Source organism: Pezoporus occidentalis, unplaced genomic scaffold (genome assembly GCF_034315485.1).
Source record: "Pezoporus occidentalis ecotype Australia unplaced genomic scaffold, CSIRO_AGI_Poc_V1 ctg86, whole genome shotgun sequence".
Taxonomy (NCBI): Eukaryota; Metazoa; Chordata; class Aves; order Psittaciformes; family Psittacidae; genus Pezoporus; species Pezoporus occidentalis.
The window spans coordinates 2758439-2784763 of record NW_026916220.1 but is presented as its reverse complement, the minus strand read 5'-3'; the positions used below and the strand labels follow the sequence as shown (position 1 = coordinate 2784763).

At 41.5% G+C, this 26325-nt stretch overlaps 1 protein-coding gene across 3 annotated transcripts in view; it reads right to left on the bottom strand.

Annotated features, from left to right (window-relative positions):
* The window catches only part of DTWD2 (DTW domain containing 2), a 90580-nt gene extending 77160 nt beyond the window's left edge, over positions 1-13420 (bottom strand). For all 3 annotated transcript variants that reach the window (XR_009961905.1, XM_062604447.1, XM_062604448.1), the window contains exon 1: positions 13152-13420. Coding sequence is in view for 2 of the 3 variants with exons in the window: in XM_062604447.1 (XP_062460431.1) it covers positions 13152-13279 (128 nt within the window). In the remaining variant the exon portion in view is untranslated. The remainder of the gene's footprint in view (positions 1-13151) is intronic.
* Positions 13421-26325: the final 12905 nt, after the last annotated feature.

The following is a 26325-nucleotide window of genomic DNA, read 5'->3' as shown; positions in this document are numbered from 1 at the left end:
AAATACTCAGTATAGCAGTCACCACATCAAACCCCAGAATCATACTGATTTGTAACCTAACAACCACTCAAGATGCTCTGCAGGCAGCATTTCTTAGGAAAAAATATCTCACAATAATACTTCCATATTAAAAAGGAATGCTAGACACCTGTTGTACAGAGAGACCACCCAGAGCACAACAGTACAAAGCTAAAAACATACTCAGGAAATAACTGAGATTGGGAAAGACTTCTGGAGGTCATCTAGGCCAGCTTCACAGGAATAATTTCAAAAGCTTTGAGCAACCTGGTCTGAGCACTTCCAAGACTGACTCCACAGTCTCACCAGACAACCAACTGTAGCATTTAACCACTCTCACAGAGAGTAATCTGTCTGCATTTAAGTCAAAACACAGCTAGGATTGAACAGCTAGAACAGACTTTGAAACAGCCAGGGTAGACTGGACCTCTTCTGCTCCAGGGCTCGCGACCAGTCCCCGCTCAGCCCCTGGCCCACTTCAGTGCCCTAGTTCTTTGCTGTAGAGTGGCTCCCTCGCCAGTCAGTACACAGGCTTATAATCTTGCCAGGGCTTCTTCTGCGTCCTGAGTGCAGGGCTTTACATTTGCTGAATTTTGTGATATTCCTCATGACAATCTGTCCTTGTGTCTCTGAATGGCAGCTCTATCCTGCAGTACAGCAACTGTTCCCTCCACATTGGTGCCACCTGCCAGCTTGCCATACATGCCTTCCACCATACCAACCTGGTCACTAGGAACATGTCCATCAGCTTTGCACACAGCATAAACCTGAATGGAAATTCCTCCTAAAATGCTCTCTCAAGAGACTCACTCAAGTCAATCATTTGGGCTCATCAATCCAGCCAGCTCTTTGTTCATTTTGTAAGCCCCACTCATTTAGTCTTTATCTTCTCAGCTTGATTATCAGGATACACTGCAACATTGTCAAATGCCTCCTAGTATTCTTATCCACTCAGACAAATGCATCCACTACTATTCCAGAGCCTGTCACCATGGTTAGATACTATTAGATCAATTAACCAGTCTGGCAAAGGAGGTAGGCTGCTGTTCTTTCTGCCCCTACTCCCACTTGTTTTTACATTACTCCATTAGTTCTCTGATAGTGTTTTTATTAAATTTCTTCCCTGACCCTTCTCCAAACAGGTACATAATCTGTATTTGCAGACATTAACAGAATACAAAAGGAAAGCAATGGCTCACAACCAAATATTAAAGGATAACTAACTTAATAGGGTTTGACAGATTATATCCACTGTACTGTTACAAATGTCAAAGACATTATCAGATAGTTTTAGAGACTGAAGCTCTAAGATATTTAGGTGTTTGGATCCCTTTGAAAATATCTGAGTTTAAAACAAACATATCCATTAGAATATCTGCTTCAGTTTCATAAGTCATGAAAGGGCTATACACACTTGTGGAATTTTTTAATGTTTTTAATCTACTTAGAGATGATACATTCTAAAAGGCATTTAAAATCAACAATGCACTGCATTAGCTGCCTGCTTTTCCATACATTAGGGTTTTTTTAAAGAACTTCGATGTTCATGGAGAATTAGATGTAGGTCTCCAAGAGAAACAGTACATCTGGATTTAACTGCTCATCTCTTTGATATTTTGATAGGGAATTTAAGAAAATCCTTATTATAGGGTACAATTACCAAGCCCTTCTATTAAAAATATCAAAATACATTTAACCCCTGATGATTTTACAGGCTCACAACTCCATTTGATGAAAAGAGAGAAATTATCAAGTTTCTAAATCAAATCTAAATAGGCACTGAGGAAAAATTAAAGGAATTATTCCCATAAGTGTAATACTGTATTCAGAGCTACAGGAAAAACAAGTTCCATACATTATAAAACTGGAATGAAACACTATTGTTGTCTCACACACGTAGCAAACCATAGGAACCTGCAAATCACCCTTTTTGAGCATCCTTCTTTACAAAATACAACTCTCTTGGTTTAGTGTTTTCTAGCCATTAAGAATATAAACTAGCATTAACAAAACTAGATACAGTCACTGTCTCCTCATAACAGTCTGACCTTATCTCTGATTAACTTTTCTGGCAATGGATTTCTCCAAATTGGCTTCCTTAATAAACCCACAAAATGTAGGTACTATTTAAAGTAAGGAACATTTTCTTTTCGCTATCTGATGTGAGCACCAAAATACATAATTCCTGAACATTTTACATTCCTTCTAATTTCCTCCATTTATTGACTTCCTAGTGCATGATTCACCTATTTTCAATTTCATTTAACTGGACTTTTGAAATAAATAGAAGTGCTGGTACTAAACAAAAATATAGGGAAAATGCCCACTGTATGGTACCATAAGAAAATGAAAATAATTTGTAATAAACACTGTGAGGCTGTATAAGCAGATATTATCAATTAATCAAAAAAAAAACCAAACAAACAAAAAAAAAACAAAAACACACTCACATGCATTTTAAGGTGTTCCTTCCAAAACCTAAGGAGCATGCACTCTCAATTTTATTTAAGATCTCTAGCTTTTTGGAGAACAGTTGATTGAACGCTTAAAAGGGGGAAAAACAAACAAAACAAAACAAGAACAACTCAGAAAACTTGTTAATATAGAAACAATTAAGAAAACCATGTACAAAGATCAGCCACCGTATCTATTTAGATACTCATTAGGTAAGAAAAATTCCAGTTAACTTTGTAACATAAACCATGTATCATCTACTACTGTTGAGCCAGAAGAGCCATAGGATGAGGCCTCCAGGACTCATTTTGCATGTTTTCTTTACACAGTGCCCAGCAAGACAAAAATTAAGCACAGCAAGGATGTATTCTCCTTTACACAACTAAGTTGATACAGTTTGGACATTGAAAAGAAGATAAATTTGAGATTAAACAAGAAACACCTGTTAACAGACAGTTTGTAGGTCTTAATATCGGACATAGAAGTTTAATAGCTCTAGGAACTGAGACAAGAATTTAAAACAAAACTCTTACCAAAAATGATAGGCATCATTGATGTAACTCAGAAATGGTGTGTAGAAAAATGAACCAAAAAAAAAAAAAAAAATAGCTGAGGACTATGCCCTAGAAGCCAAAGGAGAGTTATGCTTCCAGTAATGACACAGGCAACTAACTACTAGGCTGATATATCCAGGAGCTTGATGTGGGGTTATTTGTTCCAAGCAGAAGAAAGCATTAGAGACTGACAAAAAAAACATTTCAGCAGAGTTTGCAGAGCAAAAGTATGATCTTCATAAAGCTATAAAACAGCCAAGAGAAAACTGAATCCAGTGCTCAGAAGACAGATTTGACTTATATAAGAAAGTGACACACGTGCATTGCAAGGGATAAATCTGGATGGGAGATCAGATGGTGGAATGAAATACAGTCACTAAAAGGAGGAGAGAAGACTCCAACAATCAACTTCCACAACTTAAATGGAAGACAAAAAAAAAAAAAAAAAACACAAAAAACACACAAAAAAAAGAACCACAAAACCAAAAAAGATCACAAATGAAAGGCAGCTAGAAAACTAGGGATGGAAGAAGTCAGCTTACTCTGATGATTCTTTTTTACAGAAATTATTTAAAAAAAAAAATAACCACAAAGAAATTCTGAGCACACAGATTCTGTAAGGGAAAGAGGTTTGAGTGGTGCATCTGACAGGAAGTGGACAAGAGTGGTGTAAAGTGACAGGAAAGCTTGGTTTTATAAAAATTAAAGTAGGCTGTGTGGAAAACAAAAGAAGGCAGGGAGAGAAGATGGGGTAACTAAAGAAGAATCTGAATGACATAAGAACATGTCAGTCACAGGATGTTCAGGCAAACTCTACAGTACTTTTATGTAAAAAATAACTCTGGGATATGTCAGGGCTGTCTTTCCTCAAACATAAATACTGTTCTGTTCCATAGCACCACATTACAGGTGAAATTCACTTATGCTAATCCCAGATGCAAGCTTCAGAAATTATAAGAAAAATCATGGAATTGGCTGTGCTTCTTTGGGTATACAGACAATACTCTTCAGTTGTCACCTACTTTTGCACAGCATGAAATATAAAATTTTCTATCTTTTTCTTTTTTCTTTTTTAGTTTTTTGCTCTGTGTTTTGTTTATAAAAATCAACAGCAATTCTTCTAAAGGAACCACATTGGTATTTTTAGTATTCCTTATGATTAAATTGGGAAGGCTTGAACAATGACAAAATATCTTTACCTTGTCTTACAATACACTACTACCCCCAGTGCAAAGTTGCACTTCGTGTGATTACAGAAAACAAGCAGATCAAAGGTACTAGAGCTGCTTTAATTAAAAAGATTACCTCTCTTCTCTCTGGTCATGCTCCTATTAGCCCATAGCTGTCCACAGTTAAGTAGCCAGCCTGACATATACATACAAACACCCTTTTTTTTTTTTTAATTTTAATGCCAGCAGATCAAAATAGATGCTAACCAGGTCAACCAAGCACAAAATAAATGGCCTAAAAAGGTCACTACCCATTAATCTGATCATAATATAACAGAAAATGAACAAATGCCTTTGAAAATTAGCCCAGCAGAAAAAAAGTAACATTCAAGCCACTAACAGTTTTAATACATCAACAGTTCCAGTACCACTCATTACTGTCAATAAAGGCCAAACAGCATGAGAAACTTCTCCAGATACGGCAACCACTAAAGGAAGAGCAAAAATAAACTGAAACCCACTGACAAGTGTTTAGCTTGGTATCTATAATTCTAAGCAATAGAAACCACAGATTTTAGTGTGTAGACTACAATCATTTAGAGCAACATTAATGAGAGTGTGCTAATATAATAAGAGGCAATGAACTTGAAAACTAACACGATAATTTTTTCACTTACCTTTAGCTTCCCTTCATAAAATGTAGTGCAGGTAACATACATCTTAGTTCATTAACTTCAAACAAGTTACATCTTTCATCTGCAGTAGGTAAATTCTATATTTGTTTTACTATTAAGTATATAATTTCACGTGTTTAAATGTAAAACAACAGTAATGTTTCTGTGGCCTTGCAGCTGGATTTTTGCTTGCCAGTGAAGTACAATTAACTCCAAGTCTGGGAGCACACAGACTGATAGCACCTCCTGTCTTAAGAACTTAACTCACCTTCTAAGTTTCTAACAGCACTGCTTCAGTGAATATATCCTTCTATGTGAATATATCCAAGCTGGCAGTTAAGGCAAAAGTATTAAAATGAACACAGTCATCACAACAGAGCTCTTCTTCATGCTACTCAAGAGTTGACTCACAGCATGGTCAGACATCTGATTAACACCAAGGTCTCTCTTACTTTCTCAGCTGCCTGTATTCCTATGTTTATGGACTGAAATACATTTAGATCTCTACCCTTCTGTATTAAATTACATACATACTTGAAATCATTTATATAAAAATCACTAAATATCAGGAATAACACTTATTTTACATTCACAATAAGGAGATGAGACATCTTTGTCAATACTTCCATTTATTTTTTAAAAGAAATAAAATTTACAGGTGAAAAGGCCTGTAACTATTTTATCAGGCTCACCTGTGTTGAAACGAGCTTACAGAAGTTTCATCAATTCACCAGTTCAGGGAATTCTGCCCCTGCTTCTGAAAAACATATGCATGCCATCACTGTGCCAACACAAGGGTATGACAGAATTGCAAATGAACCAAGTTTTTGGAAAAGAAATAAATTTTAAAAGTTATAAGACATAAAATTCAGTTCCACGGGCAAAAATCCATTAAGAGATATCATTTCTGATTCCTTTAGCTATAGTACAACACAGAACAATTTAGCCACTTTGCTATTAACAGCAACAGCTGAATACAACTCTTCTAAAAAAGTAATTCCTCTCCCCAGTGTTTCCCTGCTAGGCACTCCCTTCTTCCCCAGCCTCAAACTGGCTTTGTGGCTGTGTCACCGACAAAGCCTTTCCACACAGATCCAGTGGCAGACCTAAGATGTGATTTCTTCAACATAATCACTCTTCACACATGCTCTGTTAGACATATCTGCAAAATACTGAATACTACCAACCAGCAAATTGCAAATGCTGATGGTGCAGAGAGTCTTGAGATATTGTCATGTAAACTACAATATGTGGCATCTTCCAACGCAACCTTGACTGCACCTAAGAACTTTCCAGTTCTTTTTAGAAGCTTTCACACCATCTCAGAACTATTTTTTTTTACCAGCTACTTGTGCTCTTCTGGCAGATCTCCAATTTGCCAATGTCTCATTACCATCCTATTACTTCACCAAGACCAACTCCTCTCTTCTGTTCACTACTTCTTTCTGACAGCTTTGGGTCAAACGGCCAGCAATGACAGTACTAGTATAACCTCATTATCAGTGGTTACATTATTATCTTCTGTATCTCCCAAGATACACCCACAGCAGGTAGAAAGCTGGTAAAAGCCTGTCCAGCAGAAAATTCACGCAGCAGAACAGCCAATTTATTTGCTCAGCTTGGAGAATAGAAGGCTGAGAGGTGACTTCATGGCAGTCTGCAACTTCCTCACGGGGCCCATGGCGGGGCGGGGGGAGGGGAAGGGGAGCGGGGCTGGGGAGCTGATCTCCTCTCTCTGGTGACAGGAAATGGAGTGAGCTGCAGCAGGGGAAGTTCAGATTGGATATCAGAAAAAGCTTCTTCACTGAGAGGTGGGTTGGTTCCTGGAACAGGCTCCCTAGGGAAGTGGTCACGGCATCAAGCCTGTCATAGTTCAAGGAGTGTCTGGAAGATGCTCTTGGCCATATAGTTTAGTTTTAGGTAGTCCTGAAAGGAGCAGGGAGTTGGACTAAGTGATCCTCATGGGTCCCTTCCAACTTAAGATATTCCATGATAATTAATCTACGTTGAATTACAACATTGCTCTCAGTAACGGTGGCCACAGGGTCCACTTCTTAGCCACCACTGAAGCAACCATCCCTTTGCTATTAGACTCCAAGACCCACATGGAGCTTTAGAAGGAGGACACCTCTGCAAGTCCCAGGCTGCAGGGAGTGTTCCGGGTTTATCACTGAGGCGTTTAGTCTTATGGCCTGCAGGAGGCGTGCAGTTGTCCACTAGCTGTGCTACACTGTGAAAGAGCTGCGGGAGGAGGTCACCCTGTACAGCATCAAAAAGCATTAAGATATCAGCTGGATCTCTTCTGAGACCCCGAACATTCAAGCTGCAGCAGAGGGGCACAAACAACCTGTGCCAATGAAGCTGATCAGTCAAAACTCCTATTATAATGAAGGCTGGAAGGTGGTGAGCACTCACAACAGGAGGAAGGATCCTGCCCCACCAATGACTTGCAGTTACACAGTATGTTCACTGTCTTCATACCTGATAAGAAGCTGGAAGTGCTGTCCCACTTGACTCATGCAGCATCTCTGATGGCTTGGCATGACACATTCAGGACCAGTAGAAGAAAGCAGGAAGTGATAGCGGTAAAAGACTCCCTGCTGCAGGGGATGAAGATCTCCATGATGTCTTTCAGAGAAGTTTGCTGCATGTTGGGGTTTCATATTTGGGTTATTGTGGAAAAGCTACCAAGGCACATCTAGCCCTCTGACTAGTACTCTCTGCTGCTCTTCCATGTAGGCACTAATGACTGTTGGGGCTACCTGAGAAGTATCAAGTGTGACTACAGAGCTCTGGGGGTGGCCCTCTGGGAAACAGGTCATATTCTCAATCCTGTTGGTGAGGGCAAGGGTCTCAGAAGGATCTGATGTAGGTTAACAGCTGGTTGTACAGCTGGTGTCAGCTGCAGGTTTTGGTTTTTACAGCCATGGGATCCTCTCTGAGTTGACCCTCAGAGACTTGAAAAGCTACTTGAAAGAAATGGGATGCATTTCCCAAATGGGGTAAAACCAACTTTGGAAACAGGCTGGCTAAAGTATTGTTAGGGAGAGTTTTAAAGTAGAAATTATAGGGAAGGTAGTGATTCCTCAACAAACGAGTAAATTGTATAGGCAAGCCTCACAGTGACGGAAACAGAAAGGATATAGCAACCAAAAAAAAACAGAGGTGAAGTGAGGATAGGCATGTGAAGAAGGAGGTACCTGCAGAACAATCTAATGGGGAAGGCTTTTAAGCCTATACTGGCCTTGGTCCTCATGGACAGCTATACCCATCTTGGTATCTGCTGGCTGATGCCTTTGGGAGGCCAATTTTTATTATCTTTGGATAGTGAGAGAGGTTGCTGAAGACTAAAAGAAAGCAAATGTTACTTCTGTCTGAAGGGCAAGATCCAGGAAACTGCAGGTCAGCCAACTTCACCTCAATCCCTGGTAAGGTAGTTGATAAAATCCTCACGAAAACCATTTCCAAACACATGAAGGATAAGAAGGTGATTTGGAATAGCGATATGGATCTACAAAAGGAAAACCATGCTTGACCAACTTGATGGCCTTCTACAGTGACCTGACTAGCTTAGTGGATGAGGGGAGAGTGGTGGATGTTGTTTACCTAAACTTTAGTAAGGCTTCTGACAGCGTCTCTGCCTCCCAAAACATCCCCCCCAGATGTTTATTTCACTTTCTTTGATAGTTAAACTTTAAAATTTGCATTTACAATTAAATACCATATCAATATGCTATAAAGCAACTACGTATATTTACTGTGTTGAAGAAAGACTATACTGCTTCCTCAGAATCAGCCTTTATATGACTTAACAGGATTATTAACAAATATGGGTCTTATTTATGTAAAAACACTGTGTTTCTCCTCAAAATATGAAGCAGCACTATGCCACCATGTCACTATCAACCTATCAGTGTTATCAAGAGCACTCAGACAGTACCCAGATTAAGTATAGTATCTTTTAAATACAGTATATATTAAGTATAGTAATATTTTAAATACAGGCAAAGGAGGCATTTGTATTAAAGGATTAAAGTTATTCCTTCTTAAACACTCCTCAGAAATTCTACTACAGTAAAACTCTGCACACGCACAGTTAAGATCTGTGGCTACAAGCTATTGTGCATTTATTGCTTTTGTGGTACCAAAAAGCTTTAACCCTAACAGCACACCAAGTATCCAGAAAACAGTGAAATCTCACTCACACAAGGACACAATTTAAAAATACTACATTGCTTTCAGAGTGCCACACTACAAAATCAAATTGTTGTCCTACACGGCTTTAGTTGTGAGGCCTGCCTATTTTATTTTCCATGCTAACAGCAACTTGGAAACTGTATTGATCTTACTCTCCAATTTAAATGTTTGGGTTTGGTGCTTTAACTTCTGAAAGCAAGTTCATCATTAAAGTCAGCTGAAAAAACCTTAAGAAGTGATCAAACGACCATTGGTGACTCAAAGTTTATCATCACTGACCTTTTGGTTTTGGCAGACAAGCAGAATATGTATTAAACTGTAGCCTCAAGAATAAAACAGCATAAAGTCAACTGCATATACTTCATTTGCATCAGCCATTTGCCATCTCAAACACCAACTGTGACTAGGATCATTTTCCACAATCTTTTTCTTTAAACTAAACCATACACACACACGCACATACATACACACACACAAACCTTTAAAATGTAAAATTTTAATTACATCGTTTCATTCAAAAACTTCACCATAAGCTATTGCAAATGGTAGCATTTTCTCCATGACCACCATAGGCAAAAGAAAGTCTCAAACATGTAATACTCAGAAACATTCTGTTCCTTCAGGACACTCAAGTCATTCACATTATCCAAAATAAACTTATCTACCTTGCTGCTATATTTCTGTTTTACATCTTGACTGATTGAGTACTTGTCAGAATGCTGTAATTCAGCTGCCCTGCTTTATTTAAAAAAAAAACGAAACAAAACAAAACAACAAAACCTGAAGTTGGTCCCATGAGGAATCACCAGATGATGCTAAAAAGAACCCATTTTTCTATGCTTTTGTACTGAATTCAGTCCATCACCACTATAAACATTGATTGCACATGCATTAAGGTGCCTTACCACAAAAACCTATTCTATAATTTAGAAAACCAAAGGATTCAGTTAAAGATACCTGCCCCAAACCAGCATCATCACAATGATGTTCAGGGTAATAGTCAAGTTTCATAATATTCCTGCCCATGAGGTTCCCTAAGTCCCACTGACCTACTCATTTTTATTTCAAGTCATGCCACAGAATGCTGTGCTTAATGACAAACATAATTTAGTTATAATCCTGAGGAAGAGGTTAGAGAGGATACTCCACAAAAACAGACCAAGTGCACAATTCAAAATGTTAAAAAAAAAAAAAAAGCCACTTTCCTTGTTTATTAAAAAGCAAGCAGGTCTGTGGCTTTTTTATCCTCCTTGGTTTCTCTGTCCCTACATTTCTTCCCATGTCCATGCTCACTGAACCCGTGCTCTTCACAGCAAGTGTAATTCATTTAGGAAGCTGGTGTTTCGGTACTACATGGTGATGAGAAGCTGAGTAAATACTTTCCACTGGGTTTTAATATGAAAGAAAAAATTTCCAGATTTCCTAATCTGGAAATAATTTTTGTAAGTAACTCCTCAGAGAATCTATCCAGAATTGAAGGAACTAGAGCAAAGGTTACAAAAAACACTGACAAAACAAGCAACAGTAATTGGCAATAACCTATGGGCATTTTAAAAGAACTCAAGGTTAAATAGCTGAATAAGGAACAACAGTGGATTAACTCTCATTCAGCAGTTCGTTTTGCTCAGGAACGTTGTCGTTCAGGTCTACAAACGGCAAACGTGAAACAACTCTTAAAAATCAAAATCTGCAACAAATAAAACTGTTAATGTAAGCAGAAACTACAATTAAAAATATGGTTAGTGAACACTTACAAAATATACAATTACACAAGAAGAACTGGCATGGCTTTTGCAAGAGGAAACTCTGCTTTTCAAAACTGTTTAAGATCTCTGAAAGGTTCAACAAACATGCGAGTGAAGGTGCTATAGCTGCCAAAAATCAACTTGGGTTTTCCAAAAGACTTTTAAAAAAATTCCTTACCAAAAGATTACTAAGAAAGTAAGCAGCCTCGGCATTAGGAAGGGTCATTATGAGAGTAAGAAGAAACACACTAGCCGAGGCTTGCTTGACTTGAATACCATATGCAAAAGAGGAAGGTGGAAGCCATAATCAAATGTCCTGGTTTCAGCTGTAACAGTTATTTTTCCTCCTAGTAGCTGGTACAGGTCTGTGTTTTGGCTTTAGTCTGACAACAATGATGATAACACATTGATGTTTTAGTTGCTGCTGAGCAGCACTTACCCTGACCACGGACTTTTCAGTCTCTTATGCTCTGCCAAGTGACAAGGGGAAGCCAGGAGGGAGCACGGACAGGACTCCTGACCCAAACTAGCCCAGGCCATTATGCCTAGTATATAAACAGAAGGGAGTAACCCAGAAGGGACTGATCACTGCTCAGGTGGGGCTTGGTATCGGTCGACAGTTGGTGAGCAATTGTACTGTGTATCACTGCTGTTTTCTGAGCTTTCATTCCTTGTTTTGTTGCTTCCTATTATTATCATTACTGTTGGTATTCTTACTATTATCACTATATTGCATTTTAATTAACTGTTCTTATCTCAACCTGTGGGGTTGATTCTTTCGATTCTCCTTCCCATTCCACTGGTGGCAGGGGGAAGAGGGAAGTGAGCAAGCAGCTGTGTGGTGCTGAGTTACCAGCTGGGCTTAAACCATGACACCAAAGTAAAATAAAAGGTAGTGCTTCCTACCCACGGTTTGTAGGCCTGAGGTGCCACCTTGACAGCCATTTGTTCAAAATATGAAAACTGTACATAGGTTCAAGGGGGGCTGCCCAAACTGCCAGAAGGAAAAAGAAAAATCTGCTGATGCATAGTAAATAAACAGAAAACCACACCTGGCTCAAGAAGTCCCCTGAGCTAAAACTCACTGGAGAAAAAAAGAGCAGTGAAAGAGAGGTGTCATGCATCTGCATGGTTTTCATCTTTGAGCATCAACTATTGCCCACAACTATTTGTTTTTAAGAGGTAACATTCACAGACGTTATGACTTCCACGATACATGTGGTTTTTGATGACCTCGCCATATATAAGCTCCTGAACTCTGACCCTTTATGGAGACTACAACTACACTGTTAGTAAAATTACATGCCTTCTACTTAACAATCAACAGAAATGGATAAAACCAATATAGATACTGGAAAATTATGTTTGGTGGTTTTGTACAAGCTTTTCAGTTCAGGAACAACCGACTTACTCCCAACTCACTCCATTAAAAGCACACAGATATGCAGACATATAGAATTACAGAACAGTTTGGGTTGGAAGGAGCCTTAAAGATCACCTAGTTCCAGGCCCTGCCATGGATAAGGATACCTTCCACTAAACCAGGTTGCTCAGAGCCCAGCCTGGCCTTGAACATTGGCATACAATTAGGTTTTATCATTTAGGATAGAGCATATAATAAGGTTACAAGATATCCCTGTATGATCAGAAGTCGCTATCACCGCACCCTCCTGTCCCCACCTCACTCCCACAGACGCGAGGTCACATTTTCCACCTTGCGCAGGAGTGACAGAGGCAGGGTGTACTTGGAAAAGGGAGGCCCGGAGTCAAATCCACAAGCCTGGTGACAAGCACAGACTTTAAAAAACAAAAGCACAAAACCCAAAACAAGATAAAAAAACCCACACCCTTCAAAGGAGCTCACTGCTGGCCGCTGTAAGCCCCCCACAAGCCCTCCCCACTCTCCTGCTGCCCAACACCTTTGCGGCAGAGCCCGGCCGAAGCGGTTTCCCCGCTCAGCCGCAGGGACGGCGGCTTCCTGAGAAGAGGGCCCGAAGCTCTGACCAACGGCCAACTCCGCAGCCCAAGTACGGACGCATATCCCGATGTGTGTGTATACGTCGACATATGCACGACACTGACCGGCACAGCCTGCCTCACACACAGGCAAGCGAGATGCAGGCTAAACTCGAGCCTCTACCTTAGCCTAGAAGGACCACTTCTTCACAGCCAAGATGCCTGCCCCTGCCTGGCCCGTTGCTAAGTAACAAGCCCCGTTCGCCCCCCGCCCCGCCACCGTCACGACGCACCGCCCCGGGCCCTCAGCGCAGCCTCCTGCACACCGGGGCGGAGCGAGAGCTGTCGGGCCCGGCAGTCCCGCGGCCCTTCTCCCCGTGTCACCTGCAGCGTCCGCACTCCGGCCGCCGCTCGCAGCGCTCCACCGGCAGCTCCCACAGACCCGCGCAGCCCTCTCCCTCCTCGCCCAGGACTGGGGCTGTGGCAGGGGCCGCCACGCTGCCCGCTTCCATGCTGGGGGCAGGAACAGCCCGTCTCCAGCAGAGGGCGCCGGCAGGCAACAAAGCCCGCCGCCTCGGCCACGGTGAGGCAGCCCTGCCCCTTCGCTGGGGCCTCGTCCAATCGGGGCACGGGGGAGCCGGACATCCGGTCCGTTGGGGAGCGGCATGCCCAGTGGGGGATGCTGTTGGCGCATATTGCTCCCGGGGTTTGGTTTTACTGTTCTCGGGGCTTCTCTCGTCGCCCTGGCCGGGAAGTCGTCCGCGGCCCAGGCTCGGTCCCCGGAAGGTCGGGGTTTCCCCCTCCCTTACCCGAAGGGGTGCGGGTGGCTGGAGGCGACGGCAGCTGCTCTAGCACCTCGCCCGTTACAACGGCGCGGCCTGGCTTAACGCCTCACGGTAGGCCTCGGCCTCGCCCGCTTGGGAGCTACGGCGAAGCCACGGCTGCTCTGCCCGACCCCGCAGAAGCGGGATACAGGCTGCGGGCCCAGCCGGAACCTAGCTCTTGTTTGTGGGTATCAGCCGCTGGGTCAGCCACGGGGTGCGAGAAAACCCAGCAGAGGACTGGGGGCGCTGGGTGGCTGCGTGGCGTTGTGTGTGTGTGTGCGGGAGAGAAAGGATCCCAAAAAAATCCCCACTGCAGGTCGTTGCGTACATATCTGACGGTTTTAATTGCTGTTTCATTTGATTTTTGAGTAGACGTTTGGAACTTCCATGTCTGTAGGTATCGTTTGCACTGGAGTCCACACAGCTACAGGAGAGAGGCTGCAGCGCAAGCCATGCTGGCAAGGGCCGGTAAAATAACATCGTTTCTGACAGTCTTTCCCAACCTCAATAGAGCTTGCTCTTAAGAAATGAAGTGTAGATACAGACCAGGATTTAGCTGCATTAGGCCAGATACAGTAATAAACAATGTACTGGAGTCTCTTACACAGCAAAATGAAATTCATCACCAGGCTTCAGTTTACCATAGAAACATACTGAAACACAGTAACTAGGGAATCTGCACAAGAGATCCTCTCTGAAATTAGCAACTGCAGATGAGTTGGACAGTTGTGTTATCTCGTGTTTTCTGTTCTGCATCCTAAATGTATTGTGTTCACATACTTAAAATCATCTGAGCCATTTGATATTTAGGCCTAACAGCACTAGCAACATGCACAGTATTAAGATTGTTTTGCTATTAGGTTTTGTATTTTTCTACTGTAGTTCAGTATTTGTAGCTCAAGCTACAAATAAATTTGTTCTCTTGTATAGCCACTAGAATACATTTTAGTCACAAGTTTAAAAATATTAGACCAATGATTATGAATCTGGCTGTAAAATTACGCAAGGTAAATGCAAAAAAAAAAGACAACAAAAGGAAAATACTGGTATGCAAATTTTTTAATTACAAAGTTATTTATAGCTGGTATTGTATGTCACCTAACTTAGGATGGGGGGTGCAGTGAGTGGGAAGACTTTTCTATTAAACCAAAAATCCCTTCATGAGATAAATTGGTATAAATGACAAAAAGCTCATTTAGGCTGATTATTAGAAGTAACACAGTTGTAGTGGACAGGAGGAGTATTGATGACTTAATGCAGGGTCACCTTCTGCTTCCGCCTTACTGAAAGGAGTCTTCAGCCAGTGCTACTGACAGGAACAAAGGTGTGCCTTCACAGCTTCCCATGAAAGTCTTCTAAGAGTGAGTTTTTTCTCTGGCCTAGTAAGAATAATCGGCTTCAGTCATAAGCTTAAAAGTAAACTATTGCAAACCATTGTGGTCTGACTGCACAGAAGTCAGATCTGCAGTTAGATGCTTAAAATAAATGTAGTAATGATATGAAGTAATTTGTTGTTAGGGGATAGGCAGATGTAGCAGGGAACAGCTAGAGGCTCCCCAGAGAGAGCATGCTATAGCTCTTCTCTAAACATGTCTGAAGAGTAAAGCGAACAGTTAAACTGAAGGAAGACATTAGCATGACATCAGGTTAGGATAAACTGCCCATGACTAAAATGCAGGCTTAAAAATAAGGGTTCCTGTTATCAGAACATTGCTAACAACAAAAGCAGGGATTAAAAGCCACCTCAACCCTAGAGTTTCTTGGAACAGAGCTAGTATTTTCTATATGCATGTCGATGCAGAGCCTAACAGACCAACAACTGCTTTCAATACAGGCCAGTAAAGTATAAATCTGACACTAAGTATTCTTTAAAAAAATTTGGAAGCCTGATATCTAGGCCAAGAAGTCTTAAACAACAGAACAAGCTTTAGAGAATAAATGCCTGAATATTGAAGATTAAGGCAAAAACTAAAGTAGTTTTATGGCTGATCTTGGTAATCTTTTGCAGGCTAATAGGTACCTGAGGCACCCACAGCATCTCTTTGGACCAGTGTTTTCAATTTGCAGATTTACAGACCTAAATGATGGTGTGACTGGGAGCTTCTTACTTGCATTTAATATCCTTTGACGTACTGCGCTTCCCATTTTTGGGATGATGAATGATCATATGTTTAGTGACTAGCTGTAGACACACTGTAGTATGGAAAGTCCATTAAATTTTATGGAAAGTACCATCCCTCTGGAAGTCAAGTCTTTTCAGGATCTTCACATAAATTATTTCTCCTTTATTCTAGGGTGAGCCCGTGTTAAATAAGAACAAGTTTCGTTTCTTCCTGTCAAGTGGTGTATTCAGAAAAGTCATGTGTATCCCCACCCTGAGAAGTTCCAATTTTATATATGTCTGTTTTAGGAGATGGAAGGAAGCTGTCAGAATGGCAGTTCTCAAACAAGCATATTCAAATGGCAGCTGTAGTTCCCCAGCAGCTTTAGCCAGTTTAATTCAAAGTGCCCTGTTTCTAGACCCTGGCTTGACTCATGATTTAAAATACCAACTAAGTAATTAAAAATCCTGCTGTATTTGTGATGTTTTTGGTTGGTTGTTTTGGTTTGGTTTTTTTTTTTACAAATGTGATATCCTCATACAGAGTGTGCTTTCATGGCAGGTCACAAATGCAGAATTCGGGCCAGTTATGATTCTTTCCTGTCCACCTCCATACTTGGCCATACACTCAGGGGGTTGATCCAAAAGCCAGTGGTTAAGCTGGATGAACTACCTGAACGTGCTCACTGCACAGTTGCTGGTGTCATCATAAGGCGTAGGCTGTGGAAGTGGAGCCAGCGCTGGAAGCTTGGAAGTCATGAGAGGCTGAGCTGGTGACTGAGCCCACTCCAAGGGAGCTGACTAGCACTGAGGATTGTGAACTGAGGGGAAACAGGGTTGGTGGCAGGTTCACTAGGAGATGTTCATACGAAGGCTGCAGTGAAAAGAGAAGAGATGCTGGGTTGGTTTGTTTTCCTGTATTTCTGCCTCAGTTCTTCAAAACAAGACAGACAACTTGCTATTTGTATGGAAGAATGGTTTTAACAAAGCCCCTAAGCTGGCAGTGTGTGTCAGCAGAAGCCTCTGTGCACATATGGTAGCCAGTATATTAGATAAGAGGGTTCATGAGCAATGTTGGTAAATATAACTATGGGTGGCAATAGAGCTCTGTGCAGGCCAAATCTGGGGGTGTGTGAACTCAAAAGCAGGAGCTGCTGTGTTTGGGGAAGATGGCCAAAATAATACAACTCCAGCCTCCTGCCAAGACCCTGCTAGAGGTGCTGTGTTTTTCCACATGCGCATTGATGCTGTAAGGGAAAAAGTTGTCTTTGACTGTCTCTGTTCTAGAAGATGCCATGCTGTAATTGTTTTGCAACACAGAAGCTGAGAGTAAGACATCCTAGCTTGCTAAGGATTATAGATAAGAGGAAAAAAATGGGGAAAAAAAAACAAACAAAACAAAACCCAACACAAAAAAAAAAGCAAAACCAAACAAAATGAAAAACACCACACAGAAAAAAACAGTGATAAGGTTTTAGACATCCAATACTGAAAAATTGATTGCATGGTATTAACACTGTAGCAGTGATGCACAGTGCATAATGTTGTCTCCTGACCTATTGAACCTGTTGGCTTCAGACATTACTTGAGACATTCTATTTAAAGTCTGAATTTGTCCATCATTTATGATAACTTACTGTTCTGCTGATAGACGGGGTACACAACAAAACAACCACACACTAGTATCCTAGAATAGGATGGAAAGGACCTTAAGATCATCCAGTTTCAGCCCTCCTGCCATGGGCAGGGACACCTCACACTAGACCATGTCACCCAAGGCTCTGTCCAACCTGGTCTTGAACACTGCCAGGGACAGAGCATTTACCATTTCTTTGGGCAACCTGTTCCAGTGCCTCACCACCCTTGTAGTAAAGAGCTTCTTCCTTGTCTCTGTCTTGAACTTCCCGTTTCAGTTTCAGTTTGAACACAGTACCCCTTGTCCTGTCATTACTATCACTAGCTGTATAACATGGCCAGTTTATTAAACAAGCACAAGAACACAAATCAGGTATATATCTCTCTATAAGTAGTAAATAAATAAAGCAAATCAGACATATATATAAGTAAAGTACAGAAGAAAATTAGCAATTCATCAAATGATTACTGCATAGAGAGACACAGATTAAGAAGAAAAATGTCACCAATTACAACTGAATTATGATCCAGGCCCACACTTTCATGAGTGTGACAATGGGAAGGAATCTAAGGTAATTGGGGAAACTTCGTGGTGCGTCTAGCCAGAGGTGAGGCTTTGGATTTGGCTACAAGAGGGTCTTGCTTTTGTACCCTTAGAAACAACCGGCTTTATGCCAGCTCTGTAACTGTTTACTTGTGGGGCCGTGCAGTTTCTCATGATCTTTGTTGTCCACTCTGAGAGTGTTGGCCAGGCGCCCCAGTGCGGCCAAGTATGAAGGTCATAGAACAGCTGCACACCTATGTTTTCCTGCCTCTTTCTGACAGTCACAATGAACATAAACATATATACCCTACCAAATACACTTTGGCAAAAACATGCTTTGTTATGTCTCTCAGTCATGAGAGGAAATCAACTCTCAGCTAGGTTCTTGTCCATTACATTTACTGCTTTGTAAGAACTGACAGCAGGTTACTTGAAAAACACAGAATTAATTTCAGACATTTTATTCACTACAGGGTGAAACAGCAGGAGTGACAGAAACATTCTGCATGTTGCTTAATCTTCATCTGCATTTTATGTGTTGACATAAGAGCTAAAATTTGTGCAATCCTGTCCAAAATGCTTGAAGTGATTTTGCGTTCATTCTTGTCTGATGAAAATTCTTCTGCAGTGCTAACTATTGTTCTTTAGTGTCTCTTGTTTACAGTGTTCACTGAAAGAGAGACACTTTCCAAAACATCATTTTCTTCTCAGAATCACAGGATTTTTATCAGGGGTTAATAATGTTCATCCTTTAAAACTTTTTTTCTCCACAACCTTGAGATACCCTTTAAGGAAGCACTGTTGAGAACTATTTCTGTCTGAGGAAATAGCTCAAAGTAACTGTTCCATCCCAGCTGTCTCATGCTAACTCCCATATATACACCTTTATTTTTAGTTAAAACTACACAGATGAGTTACTGTGAAATAATGAGCATCTGACTTTCAAGGTAACTACTACATCACAAAACTGCCATTGTACATGTTTTCACGTGCTTTTCATACCAGGAAGTATACTTCTTCTTTCTCCCTTTCACTTCAGGATAATTACATGTCATTTTCAAATGTAATAGTGTAGATGATACATAGCATGAGTAAAACCATATTTCTTTACTCAGTCTTACAACACTGAAACCTTTTTGGCAATCTGCATTGGAATGAATTTCCAGTGAGTTAGATAAAGGTACTTATATTGTATTTTTCTTCCAAGAAGGTGGAAAGTACTGAGGCAGAACAAATATTGATACAGAGTGCAGCTTTGCTTTCCAAGTATCACCCAGGTTAGGCTAAGTGGTTTAGATACTTTAGTCTCATTTTGAAGCGATAATCCTTAGGAGGCTGAAGATTGATCTGCAATTAGGGATGTCATGGACATCAGGAGGGACTTCTTATAGGTATGTCACCAACAAAACACAGACTAGGGACAACGTGGGCCTTCTCTGGAAGCTGTCAGGAGAACTGGCTGCCCTGGATTTGGAGCAGGCTGAGGTTCTCCATGACTCATTCCCTCAGTCTTCACTGGCAAATGCTCTGACCAGACTGCCCAAGTCTTGGAAGGCAGATGCAGGAACTGTGAGAATGATAACCTTAGGCCCACTGTAGGAGAGGATCAGATTCGACATAATCTTAAGGACCTGAAAGTGCACAACAAGTCCATGCAAGACAATGAAATCCATCTGCGGGTCCTGAAGGAGCTGGCGAATGAAGTTGCTAAGCCACTGTCCATCCTATCTGAAAAATGGCAGTAAGGTACAGTGCCTGACAACTGGAAAAATGGAAATCCCCATTATTAAGAAGGAGAAAATGGAAGACCTGGGAAACTGCAGACCAGTCAGTCTCACCTCTGTGCCTGGCAAAATCTTGGAGCAGATTGTCCTGGAAATTGTGCTAAGGCACATGAAAAACAATTAGGTGGTTGGTGACAGCCAGCATGGCTTCACTAAGGGGAAATCCTGCCTGACCAATTTGGTGGCTTTCTATGATGGGGCTACAGAACGGATGGATGGGGCAAAGTAGTTGCTGTCATCTACCTGGACTTGTGCAAAGTGTTTGACACTGTCCTGCACGACATCCTTGTCTCTAAACAGGAGAGACATGGATCTGGTGGATGGACCACTTGGTGGATAAAGAATGGGCTGGATGGCTGCATGCAAAGAGTTGTGGTCAATGGCTCAGTGTCCAATTGGAAACCAGTAACGAGTGGTGTCCCTCAGTGGTCTGTGGTGGGACCGATCCAGTTAAACATCCTTGTCAGCCACATGGACAGTGGGATTGATGCACCTTCAGCGAGTCTGCTGATGACACCAAGCTGTATGGTTCAGTTGGAGGGAAGGAATGCCATCCAGAGGGACCTTGACACGCTTGTGAGGTGGGCTGATGCCAACCTCATGAAGTTTAACCATGACAAGTGCAAGGTCCTACACCTGGGTCGGAGCAGTCCCAGGCACAGCTACAGGTTGGGTGGAGAAGAGATTCGGAGCAGCCCTGCAGAGAAGGACTTGGGTGTTTTGGTTGATGGGAAGCTGAACATGAGCTGACTTCAGTGTGCGCTTGCAGCCCAGAAAGCCAACCGTATCCTGGGCTGCATCAAAAGCAGTGTGACCAGCAGGTCGAAGGAGATGATCCTGCCCCTCTACTCTGCTCTCGTGAGACCTCACTTGGAGTATTGTGTGCAGTTCTGGTGTCCTCAGCATAAAAAGGACACGGAACTGTTGGAACAAGTCCAGAGGAGGGCCACGAGGATGATCAGAGACTGGAGCACCTCCTGTATGAAAACAGACTGAGAAAGTTGGGGCTGTTGAGCCTGGAGCAGAGAAGGCAGCATGGAGACCTGAAGGGGGCCTACAAGGATGCTGGAGAGGGACTCTTCACTGGGGGCTGTAGTGATAGGACAAGGAGTAATGTGTTCAACCTAAAACAGGGGAAATTCAGGTTAGATATGAGAAAGAAGTTCTTTACTATGAAGATGGTGAGGCACTGAAACAGGTTGCCCAAAGAAGTTGGGCATTCACCCCTGGCAGTGTTCAGGGCCAGTTTGGACAGAATGTTGGGTGATAGGGTCTAGTGTGAGGTGTCCCTGGCCATGATGAGGTGCTGAAACTAGATGATCTTAAGGTCCTTTCCAATCCTAGCTATTCTATCATTTTATGAACTACATACTTCTGCAGGCATCATTCATCACTTGCAAAAATATTTTACCTAACACAGGTCTATTAGCAGAGTCCAAAGCCCCTGGCATAGATACAATTATGGCAGCTGATACTGAGAGGGAGCTTTCAATCACTTGGGTGATATTTGTTGCTATAAAATGTTACTAATTAGACTGTAAGTTTGTTACACAAGTGAATTTAATTAATACTGGAGTGCTTTCATAGCTGTTCGCAGTCTATCTGAGCTTCAAGTTCAGCATTCTGCATATGATGAGCAGAAAATGCCAATGGCATTGTATGCCACTGCAATGCAATATTGCAAGGCAATAGCAATGACAAAATGAAGACATTTGGCCTCATAAAGAGTCACTTTTAATGGTGGATTAGTGATACCTTCTAATGAGAACTGTCAACAAATATGCACATATAGAATTCTCATAAAATAACATTTTTTTGTTCCAGCTCAGACACTGGTTAGGGTTGGCAGTGTAGCAGGTGTTAGAGAATGCTGCTGCAGACTGCCTTCAGCCAGTTTCCATCAAGTTCAAATAAGAATGTTGTTCAAGCGTACATATATTTAGCAAACTCTGAAAGTCACAGCATATTTCAAAATGTGACAAATAATATGAAGGTGTACGTGAATTGTTACTGCTGCTGAAGGTGATGATTTTCTGTTTCTTCCCACTCTCCACATCTCCCCTGTTGCTAGTCCAAGTCATCATGTGCCACGCAACCACCCTGCAAGTTTCTTTCTCTTGTTTATTCTCAGATAAACCAGCTTAGTTTACCCTGTGGGTAGCCAGGCACTAGAGCTGTGAAGTAGTATGCCACCCTGCTGCACTGCCTGCCAGCATGCCGCATCACACAATGCTATGTTTCTGTGATTTGGAAAATCTCTGTGTGCTCAATTCCTCATTTTGCTGTTAGTGGTTAGTTGCAAATGATGTGGAAGAGATCATAATCTGGAAAATGCATTAAAGTGCTGTTTCAGTTGCTAAAGTTGGCTCATGAGTCTGGTTGTTTTTACATTTGTAAAAATTAACTGCCTTCTCAGTCACTTTATCTCTTGTAAGTAGATCTCCTATTTTGTGTAAGAAACTCACATGGAATTTCATAAAGTACTTACATGCAAGTGCCATCTCTCTTTTTCAAACCATTTATACTGAACATCTGTGGTAAATTAACTGCATCATGTGACAGATTATTCACTTCCATTCACTTCTTTTATGAAAAAAAAAAGTGAACGTTTGTAAAATGTAAACACATTTTCAAACTCAGTCATTTCAGCAGTGATCTTAAAGTCTGATAACAAGGCTTCTGATTGCATCATGGCCTAACTTACAATACTGCACTAATAACAGAGGTAATTCTAATCACTGAACCTGTAATTGCAGCCTGTGATTGCATCTCTGATGGCCTGGAGCACATTACAGTAATAGGTAACTGAGAACTCTTGCTAATGTGAAAATCCTTGCCTAAAATCAGATTCATAAAAACATAAAAATCTGTACATTGTATAGATACAAGCATAGTTGGTCACATAATCTCTGTATGCTTTGTATGTCATTTACTATCTGTAAAACACAGTTGAGAAGACAAAAAGCAGGTGCAAACCAAAACAGGTTAAATTCAGTGGTGGGGAGGTTAAACCAAACAGCACTCAGAAAGCCTTTGAAGCAGCATCTGCTACAATACTGTAGGTATGGTCAATGTGTCCTCCATGGCTTTGTGTCTTTAGAGCTACACTAGACAGCTTCTGTTTTCAGGACTACCTGGTGGAGACTCCCGTACATTTCATATCTCTGGGAAGCTTGACAGTCATGTACAGGGAATTCACTTGCGTCAGCTTGCACTGCTGGTGCAGAGGTGGTGTGTCATAGGGAGAGGAGAGTTTGTGACTACACTGGTTAAGGAATACTGACTGAAATCTTTAACTGGAAGCATTCATTAAAGGCCTCTGAAAACCAGTGTTCCGTTCAGCTGCACTTTCACAGGGCACTCTGGGATGTCAGAGGCCCTTTTTCCAGTCACTTTAGAAGCTTTGCATTCAGCAAGTCAGTTCAAAGCTGCAACAAAAATATCCTGAGTATGTTTCACAAACTTGTGTTGGCAATTTGGTCAAACATTGTAATTACAGTATTCCTTCAGTGTTTCCTGTTCCAGCGTCAGTAATGGTATGGCCTACCCTAGGTAGTCAAAGGAGGCAGGTTCCACACATGTGGAAACTACTCCCTGTTCTTTGACAAACCTCACACACAGTAAATGTAGCTGCATTACTTTTGGTCTTAACAAACAAGCAAAAAGCTTTAGGAATGAAAGGATTGTAATCTGTATGTGTCTTGCAATATAACATGCAGCTTGTTCACTTGTCCTTCTATCAGAATAGTATATGCAACTAACAGAGATGATCAGTGTGATTTATTCTTAGCTACAAGAATGCACCTCCAAAAAGGAGAAGTACCTCTCTCTTTTAACCCAAGAGGATTTGGTCATTTGGAAAACGTGAGAATGCAAAGGGGAAGTGTCATGGCAAAGTTTACTGATGCCCACACGCTTAGCAATATCTTGCCATCACTTAGTTGGGGCAGTTTCACAGAACAAATGCACAATACATTCCAGAAGATCAATTTTTCTGGTTCTGTAAACAGTCTCCTTGACAACTCCACATCGAATGGAGTAAAAGCCTCATTTTAAAGCAATAGCACAGGGGTTTCAACTGAAATTTCCTTTAAAGAACAAGAAAATAATACTATAGGTCTGTAAAATGGGAGAATCCCATAGTTTCATCTCTAGACTGCTTAAGAAAATTATTGATAGATGTGGAACCATAAAGCAAGCCAGAAAAACTCTCTTCTTACAAAGTGGTATTCATGCAGCACAATTGTCCTCTATTCATAGACCAGACCCTAAACAAGTATTAAATAATATTTGTGGATATCTGCCACTCTGCTGTAAGACTAGAGTGTAGTTTGAATACAAACCACAGCAAAGTGTGAGAGGGGCAATTATGAAACCAGATTTTCATCCTGGGTAATAAAATAGGATGAAATAGGATGTGGCATCGAAAGAAAGTCTATTTATAGAGACACATATTTCTAGCAGAAGGAACTTTGAACAAAGCTATAACTTAGCAAAGCATACAACACAGCAGATCGTTTTCTTCTAGCAAGTCTTGGCTATGAGGAATGATTCAGGGTGCCAGCTGGTCCCAGACAGGATCTTTCTTGGATGCTTCCTGCTCATTGTCACAGGGCAGCTCAGTTCTCTCACTCTGTGTCTACCAGCATACATGTCTGCTCGTACTTAGGTACAGTTTCTTGTCCTCTCTTCCCTGTTGAGACACACTACATCTGTCACAGCCGTATCTTTAGTTTGTATTTATTCTTATGGTTAAGCTCGAATTGTTAAATGGATGCATACGAACATAAAATTATTTTTAGATAAACTGTTATCAGTCATGCGTGATGTAATAATGTTTCAGCAGTTACCTCTGCTGAAACATCTTGGGTCTTGTGATTCTGTTTTTGCTTTCCTTCTGATCATTTTGCTTAGTCTGTCAATATACTTGCTAATCCTTCATCACCCCAACAATGTCATTAATGATATCAGGCATTTAAGGAAGTTAAGTTGAAGTTCATGGATTCGTTTCCCCTACAAAGAGTTGTTTACATAATAAAAAGCACTATCAGGCAAAACATACTGTTTCTTCTAGTAGTCAGTAAATCAGAGTGAGTAAAAATAACCTGCTTTATTTTAGAAGTCTTTCTATTCTGCTGAGCAGTCAGTTTCCTTTTTAATAGCCTTATTTGAACACTTTGCCCCCACCCTGATCAACTTCTTTTCCACAAACAGGACTAAATCTCTTTTCCCAAAAAGTTTTAACTCCAATGGAAGACAAACCTAAATAACCTAAATATGTAGTTCCATGGAGTGGCCTTGCACAATAAATAGTTGCGGTAATACAGATAATTTTGTCAAGCTCTACCATCTGCTTGACAGGTAATGAAGTAGATAAGATCAGTGCCTAAAATAATTATATTAGTAGAAACCTTGATGTAGTGTAGATATAATGGCACTTCAGTACATTTTCTGGGGCAGTCATCAGACAAAGACATGGCATCTGTATTATCTTTTCAACCTAAGCCTGACTTCTGGCAGTCTACAAAACCCCCCTGGCCTTGTAACAAGTCATTACAGGATTTTCTTTAAAGGATGCTGGGTCTGTTTCTCCCTGACATTGTCTCTGCAAGGAAAGCTAACTGTGCAGAGGTTAAATGGAACGACGGGGTGTGCTTGCACACCTAAACAGGGCTGCCTCTCTGCAAGCACCAGATGTGTTTCTTCAGGCATGCTATGTAGATGATTTTAGTTGTGAGGCTGCAGGAGGAATGGGGAAGACAGAAAAGGAGGGAAAATCTGCTCTATATAGCACTGTAGATGCCATGCCAGGAAAATCACAGTATCACAGTGTCACCGTATGCTAGAGATTGGAAGGGACCTCGAAAGATCATCTAGTCCAATCCCCCTGCCGGAGCAGGAACACCTAAATAATGTTACACAGGAATGTGTCCAGGCGGGTTTTGAATGTCTCCAGGGAAGGAGACTCCACAACCTCCCTGGGCAGCCTGTTCCAGTGTTCTGTCACCCTCACTGAGAAGAAGTTTCTTCTCAAGTTTAAGTGGAACCTCTTGTGTTCCAGTTTGTACCCATTACCCCTTGTCCTGTCACTGTTTGCCACTGAGTAGAGCCTGCCTCCATCCTCGTGACACTCCCCCTTTATATATTTATAGACACTAATAAGGTCACCCCTCAGTCTCCTCTTCTCCAAACTATAGAGACCCAGCTCCCTCAGTCTTTCCTCATAAGGGAGATGCTCCACTCCCTTAATCATCTTGGTTGCCCTGCGCTGGACTCTCTCCAGCAGCTCCCTGTCCTTCTTGAACTGAGGGGCCCAGAACTGGACACAATATTCCAGATGGGGTCTCACCAGGGCAGAGTAGAGGGGAAGGAGGACCTCTCTTGACTAAATATAGGATAAGGACGCAAGATGCAGGGGGATATATGGTTATTATAAGGTAGCACCCTGCTTAAGGACCTCCCTGTCTGTGAATTTAAAATATGTATTTGCATTTTATGGTATTGTCTGGCAAGAGAGAGAATGGTCACTCATGGTTTTGGGCAGACACTCCAGTAACAAGTGTGTTCTCAGGAGAACCAGATGCAGTGGGAGTAGGATATCTCAAACAGCCTACTGGCACCATTTTCTTTTCAAGACCAAGACCTGATTTTGTGCTGAACTAGTCATTTG